Source organism: Buceros rhinoceros, unplaced genomic scaffold, assembly GCF_000710305.1.
Source record: "Buceros rhinoceros silvestris isolate BGI_N320 unplaced genomic scaffold, ASM71030v1 scaffold2223, whole genome shotgun sequence".
NCBI lineage: Eukaryota > Metazoa > Chordata > Aves > Bucerotiformes > Bucerotidae > Buceros > Buceros rhinoceros.
The window spans coordinates 5,690-20,364 of record NW_010404067.1 but is presented as its reverse complement, the minus strand read 5'-3'; the positions used below and the strand labels follow the sequence as shown (position 1 = coordinate 20,364).

At 38.6% G+C, this 14,675-nt stretch overlaps 1 protein-coding gene across 1 annotated transcript in view; it reads left to right on the top strand.

Annotated features, from left to right (window-relative positions):
* Positions 1–3,152, top strand: part of LOC104490876 (kelch-like protein 32) — a 57,038-nt gene extending 53,886 nt beyond the window's left edge. Inside the window, exons 5-6 of the mRNA XM_010133227.1 lie at positions 1,612–1,827; positions 3,105–3,152. Coding sequence (XP_010131529.1) covers positions 1,612–1,827; positions 3,105–3,152 — 264 coding nt within the window. The remainder of the gene's footprint in view (positions 1–1,611; positions 1,828–3,104) is intronic.
* The last annotated feature ends 11,523 nt before the right edge of the window (positions 3,153–14,675 follow it).

The following is a 14,675-nucleotide window of genomic DNA, read 5'->3' as shown; positions in this document are numbered from 1 at the left end:
AGTGTGAAGAGGAACTGACACTAGAATATCTGTGGCTTCTGGGATGATGGCTGTTAGTGCTCGTTCTGACAGCATAGAGAACTTTTCTTTGTTCTTCTAAGAAAACAATGTGAAAACTCCTGTGCAGCAGTTTAAGCAGATAATGAATAGGATTTATCTGTAATGTACAACTCTGCCAGGGAAGGTGTGCTGTTCAGACTACCGGGAGGTTATGTAATAAGCAGGAGCCTCCACAGGATTTTGTTTCAGTTGCCTCCAGTACTGACTCCTCTAAGCAGGTGAAAAAAAAAAATCTTTCTCCACTGCATATGCATAAACAGCTCCACAGTCATTGGGACAGCCACCCAATTCACACGTTCAAGATGTAGTCCATAAAACATTCCAAAAAACCCCCTCTTCGCACTTCCCCATCTTCCCTGTTGCTCTGCTCTATCTGCCAGCCGTGCAGCTCATTTGACATTTACAAGATTTCTTGTCAGTTTCATTTGGTGCTGCCATTCCATCCAGCAGAGCAGTGAAAGTGAAATTGACTTAATTTAGTCTGTTTCTCTTTCCTGCTCTAGTCCCTATGTTAACTAACCAGCAAAGTGAAACTGACAAGGCTCCGTGTCATTTTCACACATGGAGCTGGTCAAGGAGAAGGTGGCTGATTGGGAGCAATGCGGTAAATTGGAAGATGAAAACCAGGCTTGCGGAGGGGAGAGGAAGAGAGGTGTGAGCATACAGCGAGAACAGAGAGGACGGGTAAACCTGTGTTTCCCAGGTGTTCTGGGCGTGTTTTCCTAATGCGGATAAATTCTTGGCCTCTCCCCCGAAGGAAGCAGCATGGTCTAGAATAGCAGATGCTAATTTACAATTTGTCTGGACACTAATTTACAAGGGATGCCAAGTTACGAACATTAGACTGCAAATATAGGTTATTCCAGGATGGAAAAAACTTCCTGCTCTGAATTACTGTAGCTTTTCATTCTGCAATTTTTCTGCTGCTAGAAGGAGAGGAGAAGGAATACAAGGCCAGCATCTGCTATCATCTTAAAGGTCTCTTCCAACCAGATTATTCTATGATTATATAGGTTGATGTCAGTGGTTGGAAAAAAGGGTCTGTTTGTTCATTGAAGATAAATTTATACATAATAAAATATAGCTCAGTGTCTCATATTTTGTTTTCATGAAACTGAGTTGTGCTACACAGCTCAATCGAACAGTAAATAAAGAAGAAAAATTTGCTTTGTAAAAAACTCTTGTAGTTGTTTAATACTTTTTTTTTAATCCACTTGTTAACTCCTGTGAGCTCTTGTCATACAATGTAAATCATGCTGGTTTATTATGTTATGTACTAATCCATATTTTTTACAGATGCTTTATGCATATAGAACCTTAGCAGTTGCAATATAAGTTAGTACTAGCATATATATTTGCATATGCACTGGTAGCATTTACACATACATTTTGAGGCTGTATTAAGTAATTTCAAGTTATATTGCCTTCCTTCTCCACAGTTCAAAAAGAACAACATGTTTTCATTATCTGAGACCTGTGGGGTGTTTATTCTCTGGTTTGTTTTTTGGGGTTTTTTTTCTGAGATGTATTTTGTTTGCTTCACCCATTTAGGAATTAAATAGCTTTAATTACTTGGACCTGTATAAGCTTGCGGACCTCTTCAACCTCACTTTGTTGGAGAATGCAGTGGTTGACTTCTTAGTAAAACATCTCTCTGAGCTATTGAAGAGTCATCCTGAAGAAGTTCTGGCACTCCCATACTGTCTCCTTCGAGAGGTTTTTAAAAGTGATAGACTCACTTCACTCAGTGAAGAACAAATCTGGCAGGTAAGGAGATTGGTGAACAAGCAGCATGTGTGATACTCTGTAAACCATAGCAGTAGTCTGTTGTTTTGAAACCCTGGAGCAATCTCAAGGGAGAATAAGCACTTGAGCAAAAACTGTGAATAACAACTGTGGGAACTTTTTAAATGAATTTCAAAAAATGTTGTGTTGTGTTAATGCAATTAGTTTGTTTAAAAAGGAAATTTGTCTTATTGCTTTTGTTACTCAAATATGGCCAGAGATTTTCTTCAAGATGCAGCTTTGTTGGTGGGAAGAGATGACCAATGCATACAACTCAATCATCGTTGCCTCTCGTGAAGCTAGCACCAACAGGTCTGGCAAACCTGCTTCTGCAGTCTCTCCCATTCACTTCAGACAAACTTAGCTGTCTGATTTAGTCATTTAAATTGTTTAGGCCATTGCTGCTTACTTTGGCTAAAGCAGATTGGAGAATCATCACATAGGCTGCTCTGCTCAGAGATGATTTGGAGGCTTCAGTGGAAGGTTTGTGGCAAGAAGCTGGAGATGTCAATAACTTCCTTTGAAAAAGCTGGGTGTAGAAAAGGGCCAGGTTGCTACCAGTAGAATATTAACAAGATAAATGTATTGTATTGGACCTTTAGTGTGTGTGTAAAAGTAAAACCTAAAACCACATAGCCTGTAAAGAAAAACACAAAAACTAAACCAAAATGTACCCTTGGAAACATTTCCATCACATGTCCATAAAAATTGCAATTCACGATACAGTGGACGGAAATGTCTGTGTTGTTGGTTATCCAAACAGTCTGTTTCCTTTTTGTTGTAATTTTCCTCTATGAAACATGGTTCAGTGTCTTTCAAGGTAGAATGTACCTTGCTTGCAAGAAACATGTGCTTTCTTTCTAGGAATTGGTTTATATTGGTCCAACAGAGAAGATTGAGAGTCAGAAGGCTGATTTATATTTCCATCCCCGTTATTTATCTACTTATCTTTTGGATTATTCTAAGCAAATAATTTCATTTACATGCCATCATTTTCTTAAAGTGTAAAATTTATGTTCACCTATGGGGCACTCCGTGTTCTGTGAATGAATAATGTAATGCAGGAACAGAATATTTTTCCTTTAAAAATGTCTGCTTAACCTCTTCATATCATCTAGACGGTACGCAGATGTAACTTAACTGTTCTGGTAACTGGCATGTTTGATTCCAAAACTTGGAGGCTTTAGATTTTGGAGTATTTTACAAAGATAGTAGTTTCTGCAAATACTAATATGAAGTTAGACTCTTTCCTGTCCTAGTTTCCGGAGGATGTCGATACAACAGAACCTGCAGCGCACTACCTATGATGGTGGGTTTGGTTTGGGGTTTTTGGGCATGATCATCTGGAGTCCTAGCCCATATTTCCTTTTATCAGAAGAGGTTTTGATGTACAAGTTCTTACATGAGGCAAAACTGATTAGCCAATTGGATTTTATCATAATTTCTCAGCAAAAAGTCAGTGAAATCTCCTAGCTACATGCTTGGGTATACTTCTGCTAGAATAGTTGCTGCTGAAAGCCACACGGGTATAATTTAATGCCAGCTCGGTGATGAGCAAGTGTATCTGGAGTAATACACCCTCTGCAACCCACTGAAACAAAGTTTGGAAAGTGGGAGTTTTTAAATCTTGTATCATTGTCCTGGCCAGTACGAAGAACTGAAATATAATGTTCTTAATTGTGTGCACTCCAGTCAGTGAACACTTCATGAGGCAAATATGACAAAGCTTCTGTTTCTGTTGCAAGGTCATACTGGGCAGAATACTTACAGGTAATATGCTGCTTTCTAAGTGACAACAAACTCCACACTGTCCATTTAAGTGTTATCGTAATTGCCTCTCTAAAGGTTACTAATGCTATTCCGAAGAATTTTTTTAAAACTAGTTTTCTGCTGCAGGCAAAACCTGCATGTGTCTTTTTAATTCAGTCTGTACAACCACGAATAAATATATATTTATAAATATTCCAGGTACTCAGAATGAATTAAAAGACATACATAAACATTTACCAATTCAGCCTTTCAGAAGGCAATAAGAAACTCGTTTTTTGCTTTATCATAGTAAATAAGTAATTCCCTCATAGTCTACCCAATAGAAGGAAATCAAGTCAGACCAGCTATATTGCCTCAAGTGTAGTTAAGTTCATCATTTTTGCTAAGGTTATAGTGGTAATGCAATATACCATGGAAGAATCTAATATTCAGCCCAGGGTGAAGATTGGGTATGCCGAAGGATTAGTGTCAGGGTGCTTTATAGAAGTGAAACTTGATGGACAGGTTGGAGACAGATCTACAGAATCTCATTAAATTGCTGAATTGTTCATTACTGAGCACACTCACTGTAATAAAGTGCTCATTGACTTTGACAAATCCCCATCCCATGTCTTAAGGAAGAACAGCAAAGCAAGAGGTGTTGGGGAAGCTGGAGGAAATTGGCACAAAGTGAGGCAGATAATAGAAAAGCTGATGGGGGGATGCTACTGTTTGATTTATCTGTCTTACCTGTGACTAGTGTGGCCTCCTGTGCACACACATGCACGCGTGTTATGGTGATATGAATTCAGCGTGTCCTCGAGGCGCCATTCCTAGTAGGGCTCCTGTGAAGCCCTGAGCACAAATTAAAGCTTCCCTCAGAGAACCTCCAGAAAGGATGCCACTACTGTCTGCAGAGCGCAGTTATTTGTACAAGTTTAAATTCCCCATGTCCACCGGGCAGTTTGATCCTAATGCACATAAAGATTAAACAGTTATTTTATTGCGTCAATGTGTACTTGTGAGTACACATTGTGAGTCACTTGTGAGTGACGCTTGAATGGCATTTAAGCTGAAGTGACTGCAGCTTCTCTCTGGCATGTTTTGGATTTTTGTTAGACTTCCAATTCACAGTTGCCCAATTTTAGTGAATATGGTGAAATATAACCTTGAAAAAAGCCAAGCTGGAGAAAGTTAGACAATAATATTAATGTCATTATAAGTTTATAAGTAATATAAGATGTGGGTAAACTTAAAGGACTTCAATAATTCCTGTTGATTGTTTTGGAACAAAAAATGTGATTTCCAAGTCAGAGTAAAGTGGACAAACTAAGTAGTTCATTCCTTTTTCTAGCTCTTAAAATCCCGTGAAACTCTTTGGCTTGATGTAGGTGTCTTATTTTTAGCGGAGACAATAGACAAGGAATATAATTATATATTTCTTTAAAACAAATAACAAAAAGAAAACCACCATAGGCTGTGAAATTGCAGCATTTTACTAGTCTACATGATTAGAGTTTTTTTTTAGCTAGGCTAAGCCAATGACCATGATTATTGATTAACACAGAATTTGTTTACATATTGAGTTTTTACATTTTACTAGCATGTGAGATTATGAAATATTGTTTTATATATATGAACTTTGATTTATCAGCTGCATTAAAACGTGAGTGAAATTAAAGCAGTGACATGGAAGAAAGGCTTAAATTAAACAATGAAGAAAACCAAGGAGAATCCTGAAGTTCAAGGAAAAAACCAAAATCTTTGGTATTTTTTCCTCTTCATCATGAGCTGTGCAGCATGCCTTTTGTCACAGGGAACACTCATGATGAGGATGCAAATGTCTAGTTTATCATGAAGTGAAAAGTGAATCTTCTCATAATTGGCTATTACTAGAAAGGCTCATTGGCTCTACTTTAAGGAAGCAGATGAATTCTTTGCCGTGATAATTGATAAGGTAACCAACCCTGTAAGGCAGAATATGTTCTCACAGAAATCTAGCGGTAGAGGGCTTCTTGTTGTAACCTTTGGCTTGCTTTCTGCTTGCTAAGATTTGAGTAAGAAAAAAAAAGATGTTAGACTTAGGTGTAATATAGTTATGCCTTATCGTGTTCATTATTCAAAACTTCAGTGTCACGGGTCTTAAACATTCCTACTTCAGTGATCATACAAATTGTTACATGTAGAAATATCTACTGGATCATTTTGTGTCCCAGCAGTACAGTGGTCAAATGATACTGTATTAAATACTACCCAGGGTGAACTCTCAAATCATGTTTGGCAAAAAATCTTAACATGAAATTAGTATAGATTAGTTTCTTCCTTCTCTGCTACTGGTTAAGTAGGTTGTTAATGGATATATATAATTAAAACACTTAACATTAAAAACAGATCAATTTTAGTATTTGTCAATACTTCTTGTGAAGTTAAGGTTGGGGGTTTTTTCTATTTTTTTTTTTACTTTGCCATACACTCAGTTTCTTGGTAAGCAAGCAATCTAGGAAAAAAGAGGTGGATAAAACTGCATGAGCAGTTTATTCAGCTAGAAAGCATGCTACTAGGCTGTGTCTTTTCCAGAGTAAGACATCCCAGCCCTGTTAACTTCCTTGTGTGAAACATATGAACTTCGTGTTCATGAAGTGATGTTCCACCTATAAAAGAGTAGCATTAGTTATTCCTTTTATTACTGTGGATGTGATGTGCAAGTTCTGTATTAGAGAAATGTCTTTGCTTGTACAAATAAAAAAATAAAAGACAGGAAAACTTCAATGTTACAATCAACATGAGTTATTAAGCCTCTATTTTATAAAAATAATAAATGTGTAAATTCAATTTTCTTATTACAGTCCCATTTACCCTTTTCCAAGGGAAAGTAAAGTGCCCTCTTTTCAACTGCCTTTTTCTTAGACTTGAGCTCTATTTTTAATCTCCTGGTGGCAGTTGTGGAGGACGAAAAGCGTTCTTCAGCAGAAATGCCACAATGTTCAGTACTGTAGGACATTTTGCGGTGTGTGCATTATAACAGGCTGTTACAAGGGAGCAGTTCTCTCTAAAGACAGGCCCACACACATCTTCCATACATTTCCGGTGATGCCCACATTTTCCTGTGCAGAACAGCAGTTTCTAAAGTGGGTTGTCATGTTCAAGTACAAGCTTGCCATTCCTTCAGTGGAGTACTTGATTTTTTTTTTTTCTTCCCTGTCAATCTTTTGACTCTACAGAGCAAAATTCATGTTTCTCAGGGACATGTATTTGTTTTGATGAAATATGGACTAAGTGCCTTGGTAAATGTGAACTTAAGTTTTACTGTAAAACAAGTAACGACATAAAATAGTAAATGAAGGAAAGCATTCTGGTAATCAATATTGTGTTTAAACACTGTATTCTCTTTCATTGTTCAAGAAATAAGCTTAAGTGCTCTCTTGGGCAGTAAGTGAAATCATGTTTGATGTTCTAATGCGTGTCCCCAGTAAGTATTCACCCTAAATAGAAAACCATCATGCTAAAACGCAGGTGTCATCCTCTCATCAAGAGATCCTCTCATAGGAGAGAAGAAAGATTTTGATGCATATCAAGGCTAATGTGAATTGGTGAGGCTATATTGGAAAATAAGCATATTGCCTATGCATTTTTTGCCGTATTTTCACCCCTTTTTAGTACCCTTTTAATGAGTAGTCTATGGAAAGTGTCAAAGAGCCACCCTTGAACCCCAGTATCCACTGGGATCCCAGTGCTCTGCCTATGTATCGTGATTAACTGCAAGCAAGATGACATAGTTACCCTCCAATAAAAATAGGGTGAAAACGTAACCTTTTGTAGGATGTAGGTTTCCTTTTCCTAAGGCTAATCCTCACAATCACGGGAGTCTCACCTGAATTGACTGTGTGCAATGGTAGTATTCCTTATAGTCTCTCCAGACTATATACGTGGGATTCATTTTTATAAATGGAGGCATGTGCAGCATTTTTGGTAGGATACCTATTTTATGGGCCAAGCTGGCAGCTGTGTCACAGGATCTACAAGGAGATTAGCGTCTGCTGGAGCTGTAGATTAGACAGGGTTCTTGTAGGCTGTAGTCTATGTAGGTAGCTGAATCTCACACTCTGCTGATGTGCTCAAGTCATGCACATTTTTCCTGATATAATTTCTGCATCATTTGTAATAGCAATGGTGTTTTGGCTTACAGTGAAAATGAATGTGGTCCCTGTTGGCACTGTCCCCTTACTTTGTGAAACACCTTCCCCTTTGTCTGCTTTAACTTAAATCTACTGTAAAGTTTTGTTACTTTTATATATACTTGTGTTCTGAACTTTTGAAAGTTTCTTCTTGTTATTTCTTGATTAGCCAATCTTGTTTCTGTTATTTATCAAGTACAGCGGTATAGAAAGGGATCTTCTAAATTAAAACTAGGTTTACGTTAGGAGCAACTATGTGTTCTTCTAATTTTCTTTTTGGTACATGTCACTTGCAATCAGAAAACTTGATTATTTTGCTGCTGTTGCTGTGAGCAGTAGAGAATTACTGGAGGGCATTACTTTTGCCTCAGTCCCCTACAGTAATATTGACTCACCTTATTTATCCCAGATTAACTTCAAAACTGCACGAAGCATCACACCAGTATTTAGGAAGACTGCTGTGCCCACAGCTCTTGAATTTAGGTCGTTTCTTCAGCTAAGCAATGGATGTGTGTTTTGATTTAGAAAGCTGAAAAAGGACACCAAAGTGCACACACAGCAAGACCACCTCCGTGATACTGCGTTCTGCATTTGAATTAGCCTATTACGATGAGGTTTGTGTTGACTGTTACGCTCTTTGTGGCACTGACCTGTTGGAGAGTAACTGAAGTATAATTGTATTAATATGCAGGTATATGGTTACATAAAAGAAAGTTGCTCAGGCTGTTGTGAAAGCCAAGTGTTGTTGGAAATATACATTACTTTAAGTTAAAGAAAAAAACAACGAAGTCTAAAACCAATAGATACCATGGATGAACAAATGAGGCAGCCTGTTGTTATTGTCTTAGTTAATACCTTCCGTTTAGAGATACAAATGTTGGTAATCTCTTCTCTTTCAAAATCCCAGTAAAGCTGTTTAACACTGATTGATACAAGTTTGTGGAAGATGATAGAAAATGAGAAGCTTCTCTTGAGAATTCCCAGCTCCGTATTTCAACAGTTTTGGGGAGCTGGTAAAGCATTACTTCTATTTGTAACTATAAAGCCAAAGAACATGGGGAAAGAAAATTGAGTTCCAGGTTGTCTAAAACCATAGAAATTTTCATCAGTATGCTAGGATAGCTAGAATCCAGTTTTGGAGTTAAGAACCTAAACTAAGTGTGTAAACTTACATGAAGTAAATTTGCACTCATTTGGATCTGCTATTAAGTTCAGCATGACTGCTGAGATCTGACTAGTTGTTGTTCCTTATCACTCCCACCCCAGGACCAGGACACTAGTAGCTCCAGCAGGATGAGGAGGCAAGGAGGTGGAAAAAGCAGTAGCACTCCTGCATGTCTTTGCTTACTCCAATAGGGAGGCCCATGGCAGCTTCTAGATGTGCAAGTGAGCTGCAGAGCTGGGGGTTTCACTGCCTTACAACAAAGGGGTCCTTATACTCCTTTGATCACCTTGGACTCCCTTGTGCCAGGGAGAAATGGAAGAAATTACAACAAACAGATTTGTCAAAAAGATCTTAAGAAGCCTCACTGTGAAGTGGCTTCCAAGCTAGAGGTCTATGTGGGATAGTAATGACAGATGGAAAGATCACAGTCTCTGAAGTGAGAATTTGTGCTGAAAAGCTTTCAAACTGCTCCTTTAGGGTGGAGCCTTTTCTAACACTCGTGTGTAACTGCATAGGTCTGTATTTTATGAAGTTCACGTTTTAGCAGTTGCAGTTGTTTCAGTTTGCTTCAGATGTGATTTAGTCAGTTTAAATAATAAATTTATGTTTGTTTTAATCTTGTAGTAGGGAAGCTCTGACATTCTCAATTCAGGAGATACGTTTGGGTTCTTAAGTGTGTTTACATATGTGACTCTTAAGTGTTTAAGACACTTTTTGAAGGAAATAACATTCTTGGGACTATCAGCTGATTTTGAAAAATTAACTCCTCACTTAAAAGTAATATGAGACCTCTGTTAATCTGAAGCCCATCATGTGGGGATTAACTTGGTGTCAAGAAAATTGACATCATTAAGAAAACGTGACTTGGCAAAAAGGGAAACTGTTGTGTTCCCAAAAAAGCTGAGTCGGCTTCTGCTAGTTTTACTTGCTTATTCTTTTTGTATTTAAAAAAAGCAATGGGAAAAGAATATAAGGCAAAAGAAATAGCAACTCTTAAAATACATAAGTAACTTTGTCTTTCTGTCATCTGAGGCATGTTCTTCAGAGGATTTTAGAAAGCAGGAGAAAATTGTCTGCTGACATGAAAGTCCTAAATGCTCCCACAGTTAGTATTAGTGGACTTATTTGTGTCAAAACGAGGTTCCAGCAGCGCTTCAGAGTTGAAGAATCGGGTTTACTAATGTGTAACGTGGACTTCAGTGGCTAATGTTTGATAACTGAGGGGATGATGTGGCTGGGAGAAAGCTGGGGACACTCAGGCAGCTAGAAGGGTAGCTAGAACTGAGACCCAGAAGGGTAAGCGAACGCTGTCCTTGTTGGAGGGCTTAGCTGGTTTGTTAAAATAGTTAAGCAGAACAAAACAGAAATGAAGTTCTTGTGAAGGTGCTGGTGATACCACCCATTTAGAAAAAAAAAACACCTCGTGATGTCACTTGCGGAAATGGACCTCAGTGATTTTGTAGTAACATGACATGTTGAGAGCATATATATACACCAACTAAGGAAAGTATGTACTTTGTACATTTTTGTGTGTGACCTTAGATACTAATGCTGTACAAGTCCTGTACAGCTGTTGTCAAGATTATTGTAGAAAATTATACATTTTTATGTGATTTGTTGGATTTTCCTATTAAATCTGTAGAAAATTATACCCTCATAACAGGGAAGAAAGGAGTAGGAATCTTTCTACATTCAAGAGCCATTTAGACTAATTTGCACAGAGCTGAATTGCATTTTTATAGAATTTTGTTGATTTTTTTTGTATATTCCATTCACCAACAAATTTTACTGATGAAAGCTTGTAGATTCCTGTCTCCCTAGAGAGCCACTGTACTTCTAACGTGTATTTCAAGCAGAAAAATAACAAGAGAGGAACAGCAATAAAAACAATGTGTATCGGATGGTGAAAGATTGACATTTCCACTTATAATTACATACCAGCACCTTACGTTAGTGCTAAATGTGGCTATGTAGAGTTTCAGTGCATCTGATGTCAGCCTGAACGTTTCCTCTAAATGTAAAAGTGAGCAATATTCTAGATTTCAAAATGATGGTTGATGGGGGATTGGAAGTTCTCTTCTTCTATCTCCTGTAAGCTCTGTCCTCACCCAGTCTGAGAAAAGAGAAATGCTATTGTAAAATGTGGTCTCCTGAAACTGAAATCAAATCGCAGTTGAAAGCCCCAGTTAAACAGCTGTGTTTAGTAAGAGATGCGCTTCTGTTCATTGCAACTTCAGAAAGTCTTATCGGAGATCAGGGAACTAGCAGTGTTGGTTTTACCATCATGAACAATGACGGTGGGTCAAACTTGAGCATTTTGCGGTGTGTTAGAAAATGGATGGCAAGAAGCTGTTACCTCAGAGCTTCTTGTCATTCGGTCCAGTTATTAAAGAGAGGCAGGTCTGTTAGGCTCCATAGGTTTTTAGGAACCTGTGAAGCTACATTTTTAGGAATGCTTATGCTCGGGGTGGGAGGGAGGGGGCTTGCTTGTCAGTTCAAACTGCCAATGGCTGGGCATGTTGGAAAGGAAAAAGCGAGGTTCTGTCTCCAGATGTCATATTTTAGGTTTGGTTTTATTGCTTTGCTTTCCCTGGATAGATTATCACCCTTCACGCTCCTTTCTGATGATCTTGTTAAAACAAAATTTACTTTGATTGCAGGAGTAAGTAGAGCCTTTCCAGTGTGATCAATCCCAGCTCATTTACTTTGTGTACAGTCCCAGGTGTGACAACCATTGCAGTGCACAGGAAAATAAAGGGATTGTCAGTAGCGGAGCAGCTGTAAAGTGTGTTGCAACAAGGACTGCACGCTATCTCGTATGGGTTTTAAACATGCGTTTCTACATTTGGAGTGTCATTGCTCGGGGTTGCACTGAGCCTTGCTTGTTCCTTCCGTTACATCAGAATAAATGAGTTAGGTGCAAGATGTACATTTGTAGATCTGCCTTTGTAGAGAATCTCCAAATGAACGTAAAGGAAACTAGTCCATGGTTTGAGGACTTGATCGCACAAGAACACACTTCTCTTGAAGTACACTATGGGATACTTTTGTCCTTGCTGCTCCAAGAAGGGTAAGAAAAAATGCAGTGTTTTATTGCCTGTTTGGAGATGTACTTTGCAGCTGCAAAAATAGCTCAAATACTTTTATCAGATGGTATTTAGGGATCTGTTTTGTCCTCATTTTCAGATACCTGCATCTCACCAGGCTTTGTCCTGTGGCAAGTAGCACAAAAATCTCCGTGGGATTTTGGTAGTGGAAGAAAGAGACTCAGTCACGGACAGCCTGAGGAGACAGAATATTTTGATTATGTGTCAGCTGTACCATCGCTGTCTTCTGTCATATCACTTAATTTTTCTCTCTCTTAGTTCCCATGTTGGAAAATGGTTGAAATGTACACTTCTCTCAGAAGCTCAAGTTTTACTGCTTAAAAATTGCTTTGAGATACTTGGAAGGAAAGTGCTATATGATTTTGAAGTTCAGATTCCCCAGAAGGTGTAAAATGGCAAACTTCCATGAGCTGTGATAATTTACAGCAGCTGAGAGTTTACCTTCTGTCCGTACCTTACTTCAGTTCGAGCTCGAGGAGATGAAAAGTTTAGTTTTTCCATTATAGCAACTCTTTGCTCTAAGATAATATGATTCATTACCATAGTTACGTTATATATTAATGCAGTTAAGCTAGCCTTTTGTAAAGCTGATTTTTGATCATAGTTATTTTACTGCAAGTCTAAACAGCTGAAATATTTTTATTATGGTCAGTCAGTTCTTCTAGGTAGGCTTCTGTCTGGTCTTATTTCCAGCAAATATAAGAAATGGTAAAATGATTGCATTGGAATAAAGTCTGCAAAAAGCATTAATACAGTTTTGAAAAGCGTACATTCTATTCTTAACTTATTATATTATTATATTATAATACTGTCATTTTTTCTATGTGTTTCGTAAGAAACACATACACAAAAAATGAAATAAACACTGTCTCTCGCACAACCTTTTTGATAAAATAATGTCCCTTTGTGAAGGCCAGTATCGTTATGTAGTACCGGGGAAGGAAGGAAACTTCTGGTAAAGCACTGGACCGATAATGCAAGGGACTGCAGTGGGTTGGTGGAGAGTTTGTCTTTGGGATAAAGAATTTCTCCCTTCCTCACAAAGATGTTGTGTGGAAACATTTGTTAAAATTTTTTGAGATGGAAATACAGATGTTAAAATTGTTACTAATGGAGCTGTTTAAGGAACCTGCTGAAGACAAGTAGGTTATGTATGCCTCATGTACCTGTTGAAGACTGCAGGACAATATTTTTGTCTAACAGCCCTATGGAGAAATCAGGCAACTGGTGATTGAGGCTTTACAGCTTAAATGCTGTAAGAAGATGGATCTTATCAGTACTTGACAAAAATTCAGAAATCTTTCATACACCGTGATTCACTTTGACGTCATTAATTTTGATAAGCGTTTGCTATTAACACAGCTGCATTGTGTACCTCTACTTCAATCACAGTATAATATCATGAAATGCACCAGTGCTGCTAGACAGACTTTGGTCAAGAACTCTGCTTGCTGCATGTTATTTAGTGCTGAAAGACCAAAATCAAATTTCTGCCTCTTGGAAAATGGCTTACAGACAGCAAGACTGATGTTCTGAGAGTTGCAGGTTGTCATCTTCGTATCAGGCGGATCCCTAACCAGCAAAACTCCATCCAAGAGGTATAGCTCTTATTTATCAGACCAAGAGCTTCCTAAAGTAGTACTCTGGGCAAACCCACTGCAGCTTTTGCAGACACCAGTAAGAGGTCGGGGGGACATACAGTACCAAGTGCTTTCACTCTCAGATCTAATGAATATCAGGGTTCTCTAATCTTCCTTTTCGGGCCATGTAATTCCTGAAGTCGTAACTCTTTTATATTTGGCTTCCCTGTCTTGTCTGAGCCTACCGTTCAATCCCTCAGTCGTCCAAACCCCATCCAGCTGTGAAGCTGTGGGTCTGGCACTGGATGGCGGTGATTATGGTTGAGTCTGGAAGGATGCATGTTTTGTCTTTCCTGCCAATAGTGCTCACAGGCTCCAGTTTGGGAGCGCACTTCAGGGGCCCCTTTGTACACAAAGCCAGTGCCACTGCTGAAGCACGGATCTAGCAGTAGTGTGGGAACGGCTGGGCAGGAGTTGGGGACAAATAGCAGAATGACAATGGTGTAATTCTTGTGTGGGGAAGTGTGAATGTGAGACTTTGCTATTTGTGTAGAGAGAAGCATGTTTGTTTCTGAGCCTTCTCTCTGCGCCATCTAACAAAGCCCAGAGTGGCAACTTCCCAAACTGTTACTTCCCTTCTTCATTGGTGTGTCACTAAAGCTGTATGTATATTGTAAATGGTGCTTTAGTTGGAAACTTTATATAATACTTTAATATTTGAAACTGAAGGAAAAGTGAAACTCAGCTGTCAGGTGAGTGGTAGCACTAGGAGGAAGTACTTGCCAAATCAGCAGCAGACTGGGAAACTTCTGTCATGCTTCTTTTATCTAGGACTTGGAGCTGATAGATCTTCCTTAATGGGGCTGGGTTGGAGCCTTCATGCTGAGGGTACTCACTAGACAATGAAAAAGGAGGACATTGTGCTTTGTCTATTTACATCAACAGTAGAGTTCAATAAATTAAACAGGAACAAGTGAAAATGGCATCCTCTGTGTCAGGATGTGCAAGCCTGCTCACAGCTTCTTCCGCTGAGGTCACTTGTGTGTTTTCCACT